The sequence below is a fragment of the Natator depressus genome, chromosome 25 (assembly GCF_965152275.1).
Source record: "Natator depressus isolate rNatDep1 chromosome 25, rNatDep2.hap1, whole genome shotgun sequence".
NCBI lineage: Eukaryota > Metazoa > Chordata > Testudines > Cheloniidae > Natator > Natator depressus.
The window spans coordinates 3,000,412-3,016,016 of NC_134258.1; the positions used below are offsets into that span (position 1 = coordinate 3,000,412).

Sequence of the window (15,605 nt, forward strand, 5' to 3'; positions counted from 1 at the left end):
TCGGGGCGGCTGAGCAGGGTCTGTGGGTCACAGCGCAGGGTGGGGGTCGGGGTCAGGGTCTGTGGGTCACAGCGCAGGGTGGGGGTTGGGGTCAGGGTCTGTGGGTCACAGCGCAGGGTGGGGGTCGGGGCGGCTGAGCAGGGTCTGTGGGTCACAGCGCAGGGTGGGGGTCGGGGCGGCTGAGCAGGGTCTGTGGGTCACAGCGCAGGGTGGGGGTTGGGGTCAGGGTCTGTGGGTCACAGTGCAGGGTCGGGGTGGCTGAGCAGGGTCTGTGGGTCACAGCGCAGGGTGGGGGTCGGGGTCAGGGTCTGTGGGTCACAGCGCAGGGTGGGGGTCAGGGCGGCTGAGCAGGGTCTGTGGGTCACAGCGCAGGGTGGGGGTTGGGGTCAGGGTCTGTGGGTCACAGCGCAGGGTGGGGGTCGGGGCGGCTGAGCAGGGTCTGTGGGTCACAGCGCAGGGTGGGGGTCGGGGTCAGGGTCTGTGGGTCACAGCGCAGGGTGGGGGTTGGGGTCAGGGTCTGTGGGTCACATTCACAGGCTCAGATCTTAAAGTGCAACAGATGCTGAGACAGGTAGCCTGGGGGAAACTCCCTCTGATTGGCTGCCTTTCCCTCTGCCCTGCCTCCTGAGTCAGAGCAGCCAATCAGGGCTGCCGAAGGAGGCAGGTGGTGCTCTCCCTGCATTCCCAGGGCCGACAGGAGGGGTGTGGGAGGAGGGAGCAGAAAGAGCCGAGCAACTCGAGGTGGCTCTTCTGGCCCCTCACCCAGCCTCCTGTGAACAGTGGGGATCCCCCACCCCTGCCCCCACACCCACCATGTGTGTCCCTGACCAGGGCTGTGAGGACCCAGATGTGAGCAGACGGTGCTAGGGGCTGTGGAGGGAGCCAGCTATCGAGAAAAGGACATTGAGTTAACCTGTGGAACTCACTGCCTCTAGTCTCCTGGAGGCCAAGGTCTGACTAGGACTGAAAGCAGGATTAGCACTTTGCCTGGAGAACGACCCCCCCAGTTACACGGGACAAGACAGAAACCTCAAGGGCATGAGCCACCTACGAGAGTCCGGGGCCAGAGAGAAACACCCCTCTGGGCAGGTTCTGCACCTCTCCTGTCTCTACCAATGAATGGGGCTGAGTGAACCCTGGACAGGCTGGTTCACCCTGGGAGTGGGGACGGGGGAGGCCCTGGCGGGGCCGCTCTCTGCTGGAAGCTGCACTCACCCACGCAGCCCACTCCTGTGGGGTTCAGCTCGAAGTCCTGGGGGCAGTTGCACAGATAGCTGCCCGGGGTGTTGACGCACAGCCCGTTGATGCAGTTCACGGGGTCTGCGCACTCGTTGACGTCTGCAGGGACGGGGACGGGTCAGTATCAGGAGCAATCACTCATCACCACGGAAACCTCAGCGATCGCCCCCGGTTGGGAGGCAGAGCATTCTCACGCCCCAGGAGACGACAGACCGCCCCTCCCCGCCCCGCCCTCTGCCAGGGCTCAGGCCTCAGGATCAGCCGAGCAACAGGCGGTCTACTGAGGCCGCTGCAGGGTCATGGGCACCTGCCCTGGTTCGGCCGAGCCCTGCCCAGGGCAAACATGGAGCCCGCAGGGCCTGTTGCTCAGCTCCTGGGTGCCAGGCTCCCCTCCAGGGCTGGGACCAGTTTGTCCCCTGCAGGTGACCCCAGGACGCTGACCAGGGAGGTCTCAGAGAACCGGTCCCCAGGGGACCCCTTGCCCCAGGCGCTGGCCCCAGCTACCTGTGCAGTTGCCTCCACTCCTGTCGAGCTCATAGCCGTCATCACAGGCGCAGCGGAACATCCCAGGCAGGTTCTGGCAGCTCCCGAAGACGCAGATGTTCTGGAAGGTGCATTCATCGATGTCTGCCGGGGAGACAGAGCTGGGCACGTCAGAGCTAGCTGGGCTCTGGGGCCAGCGGAGCAGCTTCCCCACGACCCAACACGTGACAGCAACAACAGGCCAGGCCGGATTCCTGCCAGCCAGGATCGACTAGCCGTTCCGTGGGAGGGGAAGGGCCGGACGCATGCCCCAGGGGATCTCCGTGGGAGGGGAAGGGCCGGGCGCCTGCCCCGGGGATCTCTGTGGGAGGGGAAGGGCCGGACGCATGCCCCAGGGGATCTCCGTGGGAGGGGAAGGGCCGGGCGCCTGCCCCGGGGATCTCCGTGGGAGGGGAAGGGCCGGGCGCCTGCCCCGGAGGATCTCAGTGGGAGGGGAAGGGCCGGGCGCATGCCCCGGGGGATCTCCGTGGGAGGGGAAGGGCCGGGCGCCTGCCCCGGGGGATCTCCATGGGAGGGGAAGGGCCGGGCGCCTGCCCCGGGGGATCTCCGTGGGAGGGGAAGGGCCGGGCGCATGCCCCGGGGGATCTCCGTGGGAGGGGAAGGGCAGGGCGCCTGCCCCGGGGGATCTCCGTGGGAGGGGAAGGGCCGGGCACCTGCCCCGGGGGATCTCCGTGGGAGGGAAAGGGCCGGGCGCCTGCCCCGGCGGATCTCTGGGCTCAGCAGATGTCACAGGCTCATCGAGGAGCTGCTAAGCAGCAGCAGAGGAGCAGGCAGCCAGAGCAGTGCAGTGGTCCGAGGTCTGCAGCCCAGCTGCGGCCCAGGGTGCTGTGGGGTGGGCTGGGCGTGATGTCTGAGCAGCCAGGCCACACTCACAGGGCAGGAATTTGGGTGGCTCCTCGCACTCCCTGGAAAGAGGCCTCGGCCTTCCTGAGCCCACGACACCAGATGCCAGCTCCCTGGGTCCTCAGCTGCCTGGCTGGAGCCGGTGCCTGGAGCGTTGGTGTGCTCCCTGGGGTGGCGGCAGGGCCAGGCCCTGCACTGGGCAGCAACGTGGCGTGAAGGACCTGGCTGTGCTGGGGCAGCGTAGAAAAGCTGGGCAGTGCCGTGCTGCAGGAGCCGTGCTCTTACCCTGGCAGGCCCTGCTGTCCTCTGTGGGGTTGAAGCCCATCTCGCACTCGCAGCGGTAGCCCCCGGGCGCGTTCAGGCACTGCCCGTTCTCACACAGGTTCACGTTGTCCGCACACTCGTCCACGTCTGCAGGAGAGGTCACCAGCACGTCAACGCAGCAGTGGGAAGAAGGCTGGAGCCTCCACCCCACCCAGGGAAACTCCCAGGAGCCGCCACAATCTTGTGCCCCCTCCCCCCGGCTCATGGGCAGCTGGAGGAGGCTCCACAGGAGAGGAAAGGAAGCTAGGTACTGTTGGGGGGTTCCCAAAAGCACCTGCAGGAGATGCATGCTTTCGGGAGGGCTCCCTGACCTAGAGCAGGTTACCCATCCCCCACAGGCACGAAGGCAGGAGACCTCACAGCTAGTGATGGGACAGCTCTCAGTATGCCCTTGGCATGGGAAGCTGGCCAGAGTGCTCCCACCGGTAACGGGCGGATGGAGATGGGGAGATCCCATGGGTAACCGAGCGGGTGGGGTGTGGGGGAATTCCATGAGTAACCAAGCGGGTGGGGGGTGGGGGGATCCCATGGGTAACCAAGCATGTGGGGATGGGAGGATCCCAAGAGTAAACCAGCAGATGGGGATGGGGGGATCCCATGTGTAACTCAATGGGTGGGGGTGGGGGGATCCCATGGGTACCCGGGCTGGTGGGGATGGGGGGATCCCATGGGTAACCAGGAGGGTGAGGATTTGGAGGATCCCATGGGTAACCCAGTGGGTAGGGATGGGGGGATCCCATGGGTACCCAAGCAGGTGGGGATGGGGGGATCCCATGAGTAACGGAGTGGGTGGGGATGGGAGGATCCCAAGAATAAACCAGCAGATGGGGATGGGGGATCCCATGGGTAACTGAACAGGATGGGTGCGGTTTGGGGAATATCTGGCTGTCAGTCAGGGTTTGCATCCCAGAGGATGGGGGCTGGCGGGGGAAGGGAGGGTCTCTCTACCCTGTCTCTGCATCCCCCACAGTAGCCGGGGAGTGACCAGTTGCTCCCCACAGCTGGGGTAGACTGGAGCAGTCCTAGGTGGGCGTCAGGCCCCTTTCTCTGCCTCAGCATGCGGACACCCTGTACCTGAGCAGGAGAAGCCGTCGCCGGAGAAGCCCTCTCGGCAGGCGCAGCGGTAGGAGCCAGGTGTGTTCACACAATTGGCGTTTAGGTTGCACTTGTGCTCTTCAGTGGCACATTCGTCCAGGTCTGTGGGGAGAAGCCCAGTGAGAGGATTGCTTGTCTCCGAGTCTGAGCCCGGGGACAGCACAGGGTTACAGGCTGGGGTCTGAGTGCCTGGGCTGGGCTTCAGCCTCCTGGCTCTCCGTCCCCCACTGGTGAACATGGGGACACCCAGACGGACAGCACAGCTCCACACACCTATACGTTGCTTGTGAGACATGCACACACACGCTGCCTGAGACAATGACACGTGTATACAGACACACACACTGCCTGTGAGCCACCCACCCTGACACACACACTGCCTGTGAGCCACCCTGACACACACACTGCCCGTGAGCCACACACACACATACACAGAGCCCGTGAGACACTGACACACACACACACACACTGCCTGTGACACACTGACACACACACATACTGACACACACACTGCCTGTGAGCCACCCACCCTGACACACACACTGCCCATGACACACACACACACATACAGAGCCCGTGAGACACTGACACACACACACACACACACACTGCCTGTGACACACTGACACACACACTGCCCATGACACACACACACACATACACAGAGCCCGTGAGACACTGACACACACACATACTGACACACACACTGCCCGTGAGCCACACACCTACAGACACACACACACGGACACATACACTGCCTGTGAGACACTGACACACACACACACTGCCTAAGACATTGACACATATGTACACACATTGCCCATATCAACACTGTGACGTTGTACTCTATACGATTTTATGAAAAATGCTAATGAGTGTGAATATAATGTAACTGGAATATGCTTCATGCAAAAGGTTTCTTGTAAGGTACCATTACAAAGCATATAATCTACTGAGTGCAGTCATCTTATTTGTATAAATGTATCACTCTTGTATCTGAAACTAGAAATATAAAATATAACTCTGAGGTCCTACTGTAGTTATGCAAAGCGTAGGCCATTAATGGTGGTTTGGAATCTTGATGGCTCCCATCAACCAGGACAATTGACTATGGCTCTGTTTGCTTGCAGGCCTTCCTGTGAGCATAGGTGCCAACTTCTCCTGGCGCTGGTGATTGCTTGCGCCCCCCCACCCCTAGCCCGCTACAACTCCACCCCCGCCCCACCCCTTCCTGCCCCTGCCCCACCCCCATTCCAACCTCTTCCCCAAATCCCCACCCCTGCCTCTTCCCCGCCTCCTCCCCTGAGCGCGTCACGTTCCCGCTCCTCCCCGCTCCCTTCCACAGCTTGTTATGCCACGAGACAGCTGTTTCGCAATGGCAAGCACTGGGAGGAGAAGCGGGGATGACGCGCTCAGGGGAGGAGGTGGAGGCGGAGGTGAGCTGGGGCCGGGGGGGCGGGGTGCTTAGCTTCCGGTGGGTGTAGAGCACCCACCAATTTTTCCCTGTGGGTACTCCAGCCCCGGAGCACTTATAGAGTCGGTGCCTATGCCTGTGAGTCAGGCTGGGAGGAATGAGGGCTTGAAATCTTATAGTGACATGTCACCATGTCACCTGAACTGGAATCCATCTTTAGCCTGGTGCTTTTCCATTTAAAAGGAGGGGTGGGAACCCAGAGAGGGACAAAGAATTCCTGCCTTATGCAAAAGCTATATAAGGGGGTAGAACAGAACAAAGGCGGCTGCAGTCATGAGAAATCCCCTAGCTATCACCTGAGCTGGAACAAGGGCTGTACTGGGGAAAGAACTGTGCCCAGACTAGGAAGGTGTCCAGTCTGTGATAGAAGCTTATTGAAACATCTGAGGGTGAGGTTTTGTCTGTATTCAGTTTTCTTACTGTATTAGGCATAGACTTGCGTGTTTTATTTTATTTTGCTTGGTAATTCACTTTGTTCTGTCTGTTATTACTTGGAACCACTTAAATCCTACTTTCTGTAGTTAATAGAATCACTTTTTACTTATTAATTAACCCAGAGTATGTATTAATACCTGGGGGGAGGGGGGCCAAACAGCTGTGCATATCTCTCTATCAGTGTTATAGAGGGTGAACAATTCTGAGTTTACCCTGTATAAGATTCATACAGGGTAAAATGGATTTATTTGGGGTTTGGACCCCATTGGAAGCTGGGCATCTGAGTGTTAGAGACAGGAACACTTCTTAAGCTGTTTTCAGTTTAGCCTGCAGCTGCTGGGGGACGTGGCTCAGACCTGGGTCTGGGTTTGTAACAGGCTAGCACATCTGGCTCAAATTGGCAAGGTCCTGGAGTCCCAAGCTGGCAGGGAAAACGGGTTAGAAGTCGTCTCGGCACATCAATTGGCAGTTCCCAAGGGGTTTTCTGTGATCCAACCCGTCACAAACACAATGCCCTGTTGGCCCCTGGAGCATTGTGTGTGCACAGCTGACCCCAGTATCTGCAGGTGCACATGGCCAGGGACACGGCCACGTGCTAGGAGCTGCTCGAGTCGCCTCCCCGTCTGGGCTGGGAACTCACCATTGCATTTCAGCCCATCTCCAAGCCAGCCCGTGCGGCACTTGCACTTGAAGCTGCCAGGCACGTTGATGCAGGAGGCATGCACGTCACAGTTGTGAGCGCCAATCTCACACTCGTCGATATCTGCACAAAGGAAGTGCATTAGACCTGACCCAGCCAGGCCCCTCATCCCAAGTGAGGGGGGGACAACCTAGGGCCTACTAGGCCCCAAGTGCCCATGGGGAGGGGACCAGGCCGACCCAGAAGTGACCCCACTGGTGCCCATAGGTATGGACCAGGCTGACCCAGGAGTGACCTTTCTGGGCGATGGAGGGGTTGCGCAGTGAGTGACCCCCGGGGCAGTGGGGACACACTGGGGTGAGCAGTGCGTGACCGCTGGGACGATGGGGACAGACTGTGGTAAGAGGAGAGTGAGGCCCAAGGGATATAAATCAATTGGGACCAGATTCCTGCCTAGAGCCTAATGCGGGTGACTCATTGGCTCTGGCCCTGGCAGTCCCTGCCCTCTGGGGTGGAGGGGTCCCTGAAGGAGCCAGCTGCCCAGGGGCTGGTCTTGCCACGTGGCACTGCTCCTGCCTAGCTGGCACCTGACCCAGGCACTGGCTCCCCACAGCCCAGGGCACTGGCGTGGCGGTGTTCCCACCTGTGCAGCCCGTCGTCCCCTTCTTGACAAAGTAGCCGAGCTGGCAGTGGCAGATGAAGGAGCCCTTGGTGTTCTCGCACTCGCCGTGCAGGCAGATGTTGGGGTTCAGGTCACACTCATTCACATCTGCAGGAGAACACGGCTCAGTACCCGCAGCCCAGTGCCAGGGCCTGGGGCAGGTCCCAGAACCTCCCTCCCCAGGAACCCCCGGGTGCGGCCATCTCACCGATGCACGTCTTCATGTCCAGGGAGGCCATGAATCCATCAAAGCAGAGGCAGCGGTACTCCCCCGGGATGTTGGTGCACTGGCCCCCATCGCAGATCTCTGGGTTGTCCTCGCACTCATCGATATCTGGCGAGGGAAGGAGAACCTGTCAGAGCAGGGGCCTGGAGCCCCAAGGTGGTAGTGAAGGGGGATCACTGGACACGGGAGGGGGTCTGTGGTGACTGAGAAAGGCAGGCAGGGTGGCAGGGCTACAGCCACGAGGGTCCCTGGGTGGGAAGCAAGTGTTGCCAGAGGCCGACAGCAAAGAGATTGAGCCAGGGACTCCCTCAGGTTCCAAATCCAACAGCCACTGGGAGGCTGGGTCAGGGCCTGACATTGCTGGGCAGGCCAGGGCGCCTGCAGGAAATGTCCCAACTCAGCTGCTCCTGGCTCACCACACACCCATGTCCTGTACAGGGCTGAGGGCAGCACGAGCTGGGGGTGCTCGTCAGTGCACAGGGCTGAGGGCAGGGTGAGCTGGGGGTGTCCGTCAATGCACAGCGCTAATCGCTGTCTTCAGCATGAGCCAGTGGAGCCCATCTCATGCCCTTCACCTCACAGGACAAGGCCCAAAGATAGTCCCACCCAACCCCAGTGCAAGGCTGTGTTGCACCCTGCAGCGCCCTGCGCAGCCCGTGTGCCAGCACTAGAACAGCCAGATCCCCACTCACCCGTACACGACCTCTTGTCCGGCATGAGGGCGTAGCCTTCACTGCAGCTGCACTGGTAGCTGCCCTCCGAATTGGTGCAGTGCGTGTCGCAGCCGCCATTCATGATGGTGCACTCGTCAATATCTGCATGGGAACAGCCACGCCCCAGTCACTGCCAGGCCTCCTGCTGGGCACAAGCCACGCACCAGACGGGACCCACATGGCACTGCTAGCACCCAGAGAGCTGCAGGACAGAAGTATGCACCTGCGCCGTGGGCTCCTGCAGACAGGGGCAATGGCTCACAGTGCCCCCATGGGCACTCGGAGGAAAGGCTGCTGCCTTCCCGGCCTCTTGCTGTTCAGCCCGCACCAGGACATCGGGCACTAACCAAGCCTGTGACAGACGGGGCCTGGCAGTGGCTGAGGCATGGCTGTGCATAGGGCTGTCCATCCCGGCGCCCTCCTGAAGGGGGCGCTGCACTGTCGGTATGTTTCACACGGATGCTTAAAGGCAGCCCATTGCCCTGGCGTCCAGCTGGGGGACTCTTGGAGGCTGAAGGCCAGAAGAGCCCACTCTGTTCATCCTCTCTGCCCTCCTGCATCTGCAGGGCAGAGCCAAACCAGGCCCAGAGCCCAGCCTGGAGCTCAGCCCCACGTGCACTCACCAACGCAGCCCTGCCTGTCCGGAGTGCCCTGGAAGCCGGAGTCACAGGCGCACTGGTAGGTGCCAATGACGTTGACGCAGTGCCCGTTGCGGCACAGACTGTCGCTGAGGGAGCACTCATTGATATCTGGGGTGAGAGTGAAAGGGTTAATGGGCCAGCTGGGCTCAGCCATTCCCAGCATTGCCAGTGCTGCATTTTAACAGTGACCCTTGTAGCTCCCCACAGCCCCCATCCCTGCCACATCACATACCCACCCAGGTCCTGACACTCTCTTGGCTCTCTCCCAGCTGCTTCGGATCCCCTCTCCCCGCATGGAGGGGAGGAACCAGCTCACTTCCCCAGGTGCGCTCACTGCAGCTCCCAGGTGGGCCCGTCCCCACTGCCCCAGGCCCAGGTGGGATTTCTCTGCCCTCCCGGGGCTCTGCAGCACCTCCCACTCCTTGTCTCCTGGCAGTATTTCTAGGCGCTCTTTACTTTTTTAGAGCATTTCAAACAGTGGGTCCTACCCCTGGTGGCTGCGTCCCCACCAGGAACCTCTGTACCGTGCTGGTTGGGATCGCTCCTTGCCATAGGTCTCTGTCCAGCCTGTCCCACTCTCACTCCTGCCATCTGGGCAGCCCAGCATTCTGCCGGCTGCCCCTCTGGCCCATCACCATGTCGGTAGCAGGTAGCTGATCTCGCTCCATAAATGTAACGTGGCTCTGGGAGCGACAGAGACTCTGTGAAATGCAGCATGCCCTCAACCCCCCACTGACCTGAGTGGGATCTGCACATGCCCAACATGGGCTTACGATCAGGCCCTCTGACAGGGGTCTCACCATCATCCCTGAGCTGGCACAGGTCACAGTGTGGCCCTTTGGCTGCTGGGGTGTGAGCGGGGGCTGGCGCTCTGCAGACACCCTGGCCCTTCCCACGCACTCACCGACGCAGGCATTGCCTTCTGCACTCAGCTCGTGGCCTGGGGGGCAGATGCACTCGAAGCTGCCCTCAGTGTTGACACAGATCCCTCCACGGCACAGCAGCGGGTCCCGCTCACACTCGTCGATGTCTGCGGAGAGCAGGACACAAGGGTTTGGCTGGCAGCTGGTGTTTCCCAGGTACGTGTGACTCCAGTGCCAAGGAGCATTGGCCTGGAAGAACCCCCAAGCCCAGGCTGGGACCCACCCTCCAAATCCGAGTTACCCCCATGGATAACGCTACAACACAGCTCAGGCTGGGAGGGAGCCACATGGCAAGTTACAGAGAACCAGTAAAGGACAGTGCAGAGCACGTCACCATGTGGGGGACAGTCAGGAGCCACCGCGCCTTGGCTCCCCAGCTGTCTGGCTGTGCCCAGCCCTGCGTGCCCCTCCCCAAGCCCCTCTCAACAGCTCCCTAAGACCAGGAGGCCGGGGTTTGAGTGAGGGTGTTTGAAATCGTTGCTGTGTCTGTTCCCAGCTCTTCCAACACAGACAATGCTACCCAAAGTGCTGTCTGTGCAGTGGGAGTGTAGTCCACTGCCAGGGCCTAGGCCCTGCTCACTGCCTGCCCAGAACGGAGACTTGTCCCAAGCTGCAGCCCAGGGAGCAGGAGCTGCTTGGGGCACAGGCAGCTGTAACAGGACGTGCTGCAGGCCGATGCGCATGTGGTCAGCTGCCTGTCCCAGCGCTGTAACGCCCCCGCGCAGGTGGCCATGGAGGCAGAGGGGCGCTCATGCACATGGTCCCAGGACAGCTGGTGGGAGCAAAAAGATCAGTGCAGAGAGCACCACACACCAGGTCAGTGCCAGCCTGCCAGGGCCTGACCGCACTCACTCCGGTCCCCGGACCCACGGGCTGGTGCCACCCAGTGGCACAGGAGTGGCCCAGCTGAGCCCAGCCCCTGCCCTCTCGCCGGCGAGATGCCACCAGGACACCCTGGGGGGGGGGGGCGGAGAGCAGGCCGTTCCCCAGCTGGCAGGGGGCACAGCGACAGGAACAGCCTGAAAGCCGCTTCCGGCTGCGCCAAGACATTTCTCTGTCCCAAGATACACACAGGCCACAGAGCACCAGCCTCCCGCAGGGCCCGAGAACAGGCTCAGGCTGCCATGGAAACGGGCAGGTCACTCCTTAACGTAAACGTGGGCTTGGCCCAGGCTGGAGTGGGCTCCCCTCAATGGGAATGGCTGGGGCAGCTGGGCAACCTGCCCTCCACCCGCCCAGCCAGGAGCACCTTGGGCCCCGCCCCTGAGGGTAGTCAAGGGCCTGGTCCCAGCAGCCCCTGGGCTGAGTTCCCTGGCTGCTCCCCAGATGGCCCTCAGGGTTATGCTCCAGGGAATGTTCCAGGGGGGAAATTTTGCTCTTTCCCCCCCTAAGCCATATTTCCAGCAGGACAAATTGCCCAGCTGGAGGGAGGGCGAGGGGAAAATGCCTGAACCCTGGCTCCAGCGGGTGCACCTGGGACGCAGGCCACAGGCGGTGCCTGGCAGGTCTCGAAGCGTCACTGCCTTGGCTGTGCAATGGGTCAGGGACTCCCTCCCACTGCTCCCTGCCAGCAGGGTGAGGCTAGTGGGGTCTGGCCTTTGGCGGGAGCTCCCAGCCATTCCCAAGATGGCCCCCGCTGCAGGATCCAGGGCGTCTCCAATGCTCCCTGATACAGGCTGTGCTCTCCCCCTTGCAGAGCCCCTCCCCCTCACTCCAGCCCCCCCACACCTGCCTGCCCAAGTCCTGAGTCTCCCCCACCCACCAGGCCCCTGAGCCCCCCCAAACCCCTCCATACTCTCCCACCCCTGCCCTGAGCACCCCACACACACACACACCCGCCCACCCTGGCCCCTTGCAGACTCTGTGCTCTCCCCTGGGCAGGTATCCAGGGCGCTCAGCTCCCCCCGAGCTCTCTCCACAGTCTCAGGCCCCGTTCTGCTCTCAGCTACATGGATCCAGCTGCTCCCCATGAACAGGGCCTAGAGAGGGCATCTAGGCTGAGGGAGGCCTTGCCCTTCTCCTGCCCCCCGCCCCATCATGGGAGAGTGGCTCCCCGCAGGGAAGCAGTGACTGTTCCAGACTCTCCAGGGGTCAGGGCCAGGCTGTGCCCTGCACTCGCTCTCCCTCCCACCAGCACGGCTCAGGGATGCTCTCTTACCCATGCAGTTTTTCATCATCATGAAGCCGCTCTCGTAGCCCACAAAACACTCGCACTCGAAGCTGCCCGGGGTGTTGACGCAGGTGCCGTGGCCACACAGGTCCAGTGAGATGTGGCACTCATCGATATCTGTGGGCATGGGAGAGGCTCAGCCAGGAGCCAGCCAGCCCCTGGAGCTAGGGACAAGCCGGGGGCATTGCCGGGCGAGGGTCTGCCTGCCCCAGATGCTGAGAGCATGGAGAGGAGAATGCAGACTTGCCAGACTGGCTCTGGCAGCTCATCTCACTGGGAGGAGACATCAGCTGCCCTTGATCAGAACCTGCTCCTTACATGCTGGAAGCTGGCACCCTTTGGGGCAGGCTGCGTATGCTGCAGGGGGCTCTCCCAAAGTGGCATCTTACCCCACCCGCTCGGTAAATCATAGAATATCAGGTTGGAAGGGACCTCAGGAGGTCATCTAGTCCAACCCCCTGCTCAAAGCAGGACCAATCTCCAATTGTTGCCCCAGATCCCTAAACGGCCCCCTCAAGGATTGAACTCACAACCCTGGGTTTAGCAGGCCAATGCTCAAACCACTGAGCTATCCCTCCCCCCGAGATGCCCTGCCCAAGGAGCTGGTCCAGGGGACTGGGGTACATGGCAGCAGCACACCCTGACCCCAGCAGGGGAGCCTGGGCCAGGGGAGTCTCCAGATAGGGTGAGCCCTTCTCCCCATACCTGTGCAGTTTCTTTCCTCAGCATCCAAGGCGAAGCCGTTGCCACAGAGGCACCGAAAGCTGCCAATGGTGTTCCGACAGGTCCCGTGAGCGCAGAGGCCGGGGAAGACCTTACACTCATTCACATCTGTGGGAGGAAGATAGCGTCAGTGCTGCAGTTAGGGTGTCTGTCTCATGCCTCCGGGAGCACATCCCTGGGCACCGGCTGCAGCCAGGAAGGGATTTTCTCCCGCAGGGCTCAGCAACCGCCCCCTTTCCTCTCACCTTTGTAGAAGGGTCTGCCTGAGAGCACATCCCCTCTGTTGGCAAAGCCAGGGCCCCTGGGGCAGATGGCCTTGTACTCGCTGCTGCCGGCTCTGGGGCACTCTTCGCAGTCGCTGCCCCAGGCCGAGCCCACAGAGCAGCAGCACATGTCGATCCGGTACTTTCCAGGCAGGGGCGCCATGCACTCATCCTCATCCCACTTCATGTAGCACTGCTCCGCACGCACATCTGGGGAGAGAGCCAGGCTGAGTGTCCCGGGAGGGAGAGAGCTGCCTGGGACCTCTCCATTCCCTGGGGCACCCCCGAGGGCAGGCCAGCCCTACAGTGAATCTCACGCTGGATGGGGCTCCCCGTCTCCAGAGGCAACTTCTCAGGGGCAAGCAGCCCTCTCCCCAGCAGGGCTGCCTGCAGCCCTCACTCCTGCAGCTCACTGAAGCCAGCCCCAGGGCCCATGTCCCTCCTTGAGAGTTAAAGAGTTTCTCCTAATATCAAACTGAAATCTCCCTTGCTGCAGATTAAGCCCATTACTCTTGTCCTACCTCCAGTGGACATGGAGAACAACTGATCACCTCCCTCTCTGTAACAGCCTTTAGCGTATCTGAAGACTGTGGTCATCTTTGTCATCTTTACTCAGGACAAAACATGCCCAGTTGTTTTAATCCTTCCTCAAAGATTTTCCTGAGCCTTTCCGTTGCTTTCCTCTAGACTCTCTCCAATTGTCCACATCTTTCCTGAAGTGTGGTGCCCAGAACCAAGCCCCCTCACTCCACCCCAAGACCTCATCAGTGCTGAGCAGAGCCGGACAATTACCTCCTGTGTCTTACATCGGATACTCCTGTTAACACATCCCAGACTGATATTAGCTCTTTTCACAGCTGCATCACATTAGAACATAAGAATGGTCATACTGGGTCAGACCAAAGGTCCATCAAGCCCAGTATCCTGTCCTCTGACAGTGGCCAATGGCAGGTGCCCCAAAGGGAATAACAGAGAGGTTATCATCAAGTGATCCATGCCCTGTCACCCAATCCCAGCTTCTGGCAAACAGAGGCTAGGAACACTATCCCTGCCTGTCCAGGCTAATAGCCATTGATGGACCTATCTTCCATGAATCTATCTAGCTCCCTTTTGAACCCCGTGATAGTATTGGCCTTCACAACACCCACTGGCAAGGAGTTCCAGAGATTGACAGTGTGTTGCGTGAAAAAATACTTTCTTGTGTTTGTTTTAAACCTGCTACCTATTAATTTTATTTGGTGGCCCCTTGAGAAGGAGTAAATAACACTTACTTATTTCCTTTCTCTATACCACTCATGATTGTATAGATCTCTATCATATCCCCCCTTAGTCGCCTCTTTTCCAAGATGAAAAGTCCCAGTCTTATTAATCCCTCCTCATATGGAAGCCATTCCATACCCCTAATCATTTTTGTTGCCCTTTTCTGAACCTTTTCCAATTCCAATGTATCCTTTTTGAGACGGGGCAACCACATCTGCACACAGTATTCACGGTGTGGGTGTACCATGGGTTTCTATAGAGGCAATACGATATTTTCTGTCTTATTATCCATCCCTTTCTTAATGATTCCCAACATTCTGTTCCCTTTTTTGACTGCCGCTGCACATTGAGTGGATGTTTTCAGAGAACTCTCCACAATAACTCCCAGATCTCTTTCTTGAGTGGTAACAGCTAATTTAGACTCCATCATTGTATATGTCTAGGATTATGTTTTCCAAAGTGCATTAAATGTGCATTATTTTGCACTTATCAACATTAAATTTCATTTTGTTGCCAAGTCACCCAGTTTTGAGAGATCCTTTTGTAGCTCTTCGCAGTCTGCCTGGGACTTAACTGTCTTGAGTAGTTTTGTATCATCTGCAAATTTTGCCACCTCACTGTTTACCCCTTCTTCTACATCATTTATGAATATGTTAAATAGGACTGGGCCCAGTACAGATCCCTGGGGGACACCACTATTTACCTCTCTCCATTCTGAAAACTGACCATTTATTCCTACATTCTTGACTCATATTAAGTTTGTGATCCACTAGCGCCCCAGGTCCTTTCCAGCAGTGCTGTGTCTAGCTAGTTATTCCCCGGTTTGTAGTGGTACATTTGATTTTTCCCTCCTAAGTGAAGTACTTTGCACTTGTCTTTATTGAATTTTATCTTGTTGATTTCAGACCAGTTCTCCAATTTGTCAAGGTTGTTTTGAATTTTAATCCTGACCTCCAAAGGGCTTACTACCCCTCCCAGCTTGCCATCCACAAAGGTTATAAAACTACTCTATGAAAATATTGAATAGTACCAAACCCAGGTCTGACCCCATGAGATAAGCCCTCCCTGTGTGACAACGAACCATTGATAACTACTCTCTGAGTATGGTCTTTCAACCAGTTGTGCACCCACCTTGGAGTAATTTAATCTAGGCCACATTTCCGTAGTTTGCTTATGAGAATGCCCTGGCTCATCTACTGTTCCTGACCCCTAGGAGCCGCAATAGGGGAGTGATGTTAGCATGGGAGAGCAGGATCACACTGCATCCCCAGAGAAGCTGCACAGGGTCCCAGAGCAGCCCCCGCATTGGGGCATGCTTGTCTGGTGTTCAGGAAACCAGTGTCCACATCAATGCCATTTAACAGCACTTCCCAGTGCCAGGCGATGCACCTGGATCGCTCCCTCTGGCCTTCCTCCTCCTCCTCCTCCCTTG

At 59.1% G+C, this 15,605-nt stretch overlaps 1 protein-coding gene across 1 annotated transcript in view; it reads right to left on the reverse strand.

Annotated features, from left to right (window-relative positions):
* FBN3 (fibrillin 3) overlaps nt 1–15,605 on the reverse strand; it is a 293,987-nt gene that overhangs the window by 82,305 nt on the left and 196,077 nt on the right. The window contains exons 24-36 of the mRNA XM_074939600.1: nt 12,896–13,123; nt 12,633–12,758; nt 11,916–12,044; nt 9,739–9,864; nt 8,817–8,942; nt 8,173–8,295; nt 7,463–7,588; nt 7,237–7,362; nt 6,594–6,716; nt 4,024–4,146; nt 2,911–3,036; nt 1,744–1,866; nt 1,216–1,338 (exon numbers count right to left, since the gene is read on the reverse strand). Of these exons, the coding sequence (XP_074795701.1) occupies nt 1,216–1,338; nt 1,744–1,866; nt 2,911–3,036; nt 4,024–4,146; nt 6,594–6,716; nt 7,237–7,362; nt 7,463–7,588; nt 8,173–8,295; nt 8,817–8,942; nt 9,739–9,864; nt 11,916–12,044; nt 12,633–12,758; nt 12,896–13,123 (1,728 nt within the window). The remainder of the gene's footprint in view (nt 1–1,215; nt 1,339–1,743; nt 1,867–2,910; nt 3,037–4,023; nt 4,147–6,593; nt 6,717–7,236; nt 7,363–7,462; nt 7,589–8,172; nt 8,296–8,816; nt 8,943–9,738; nt 9,865–11,915; nt 12,045–12,632; nt 12,759–12,895; nt 13,124–15,605) is intronic.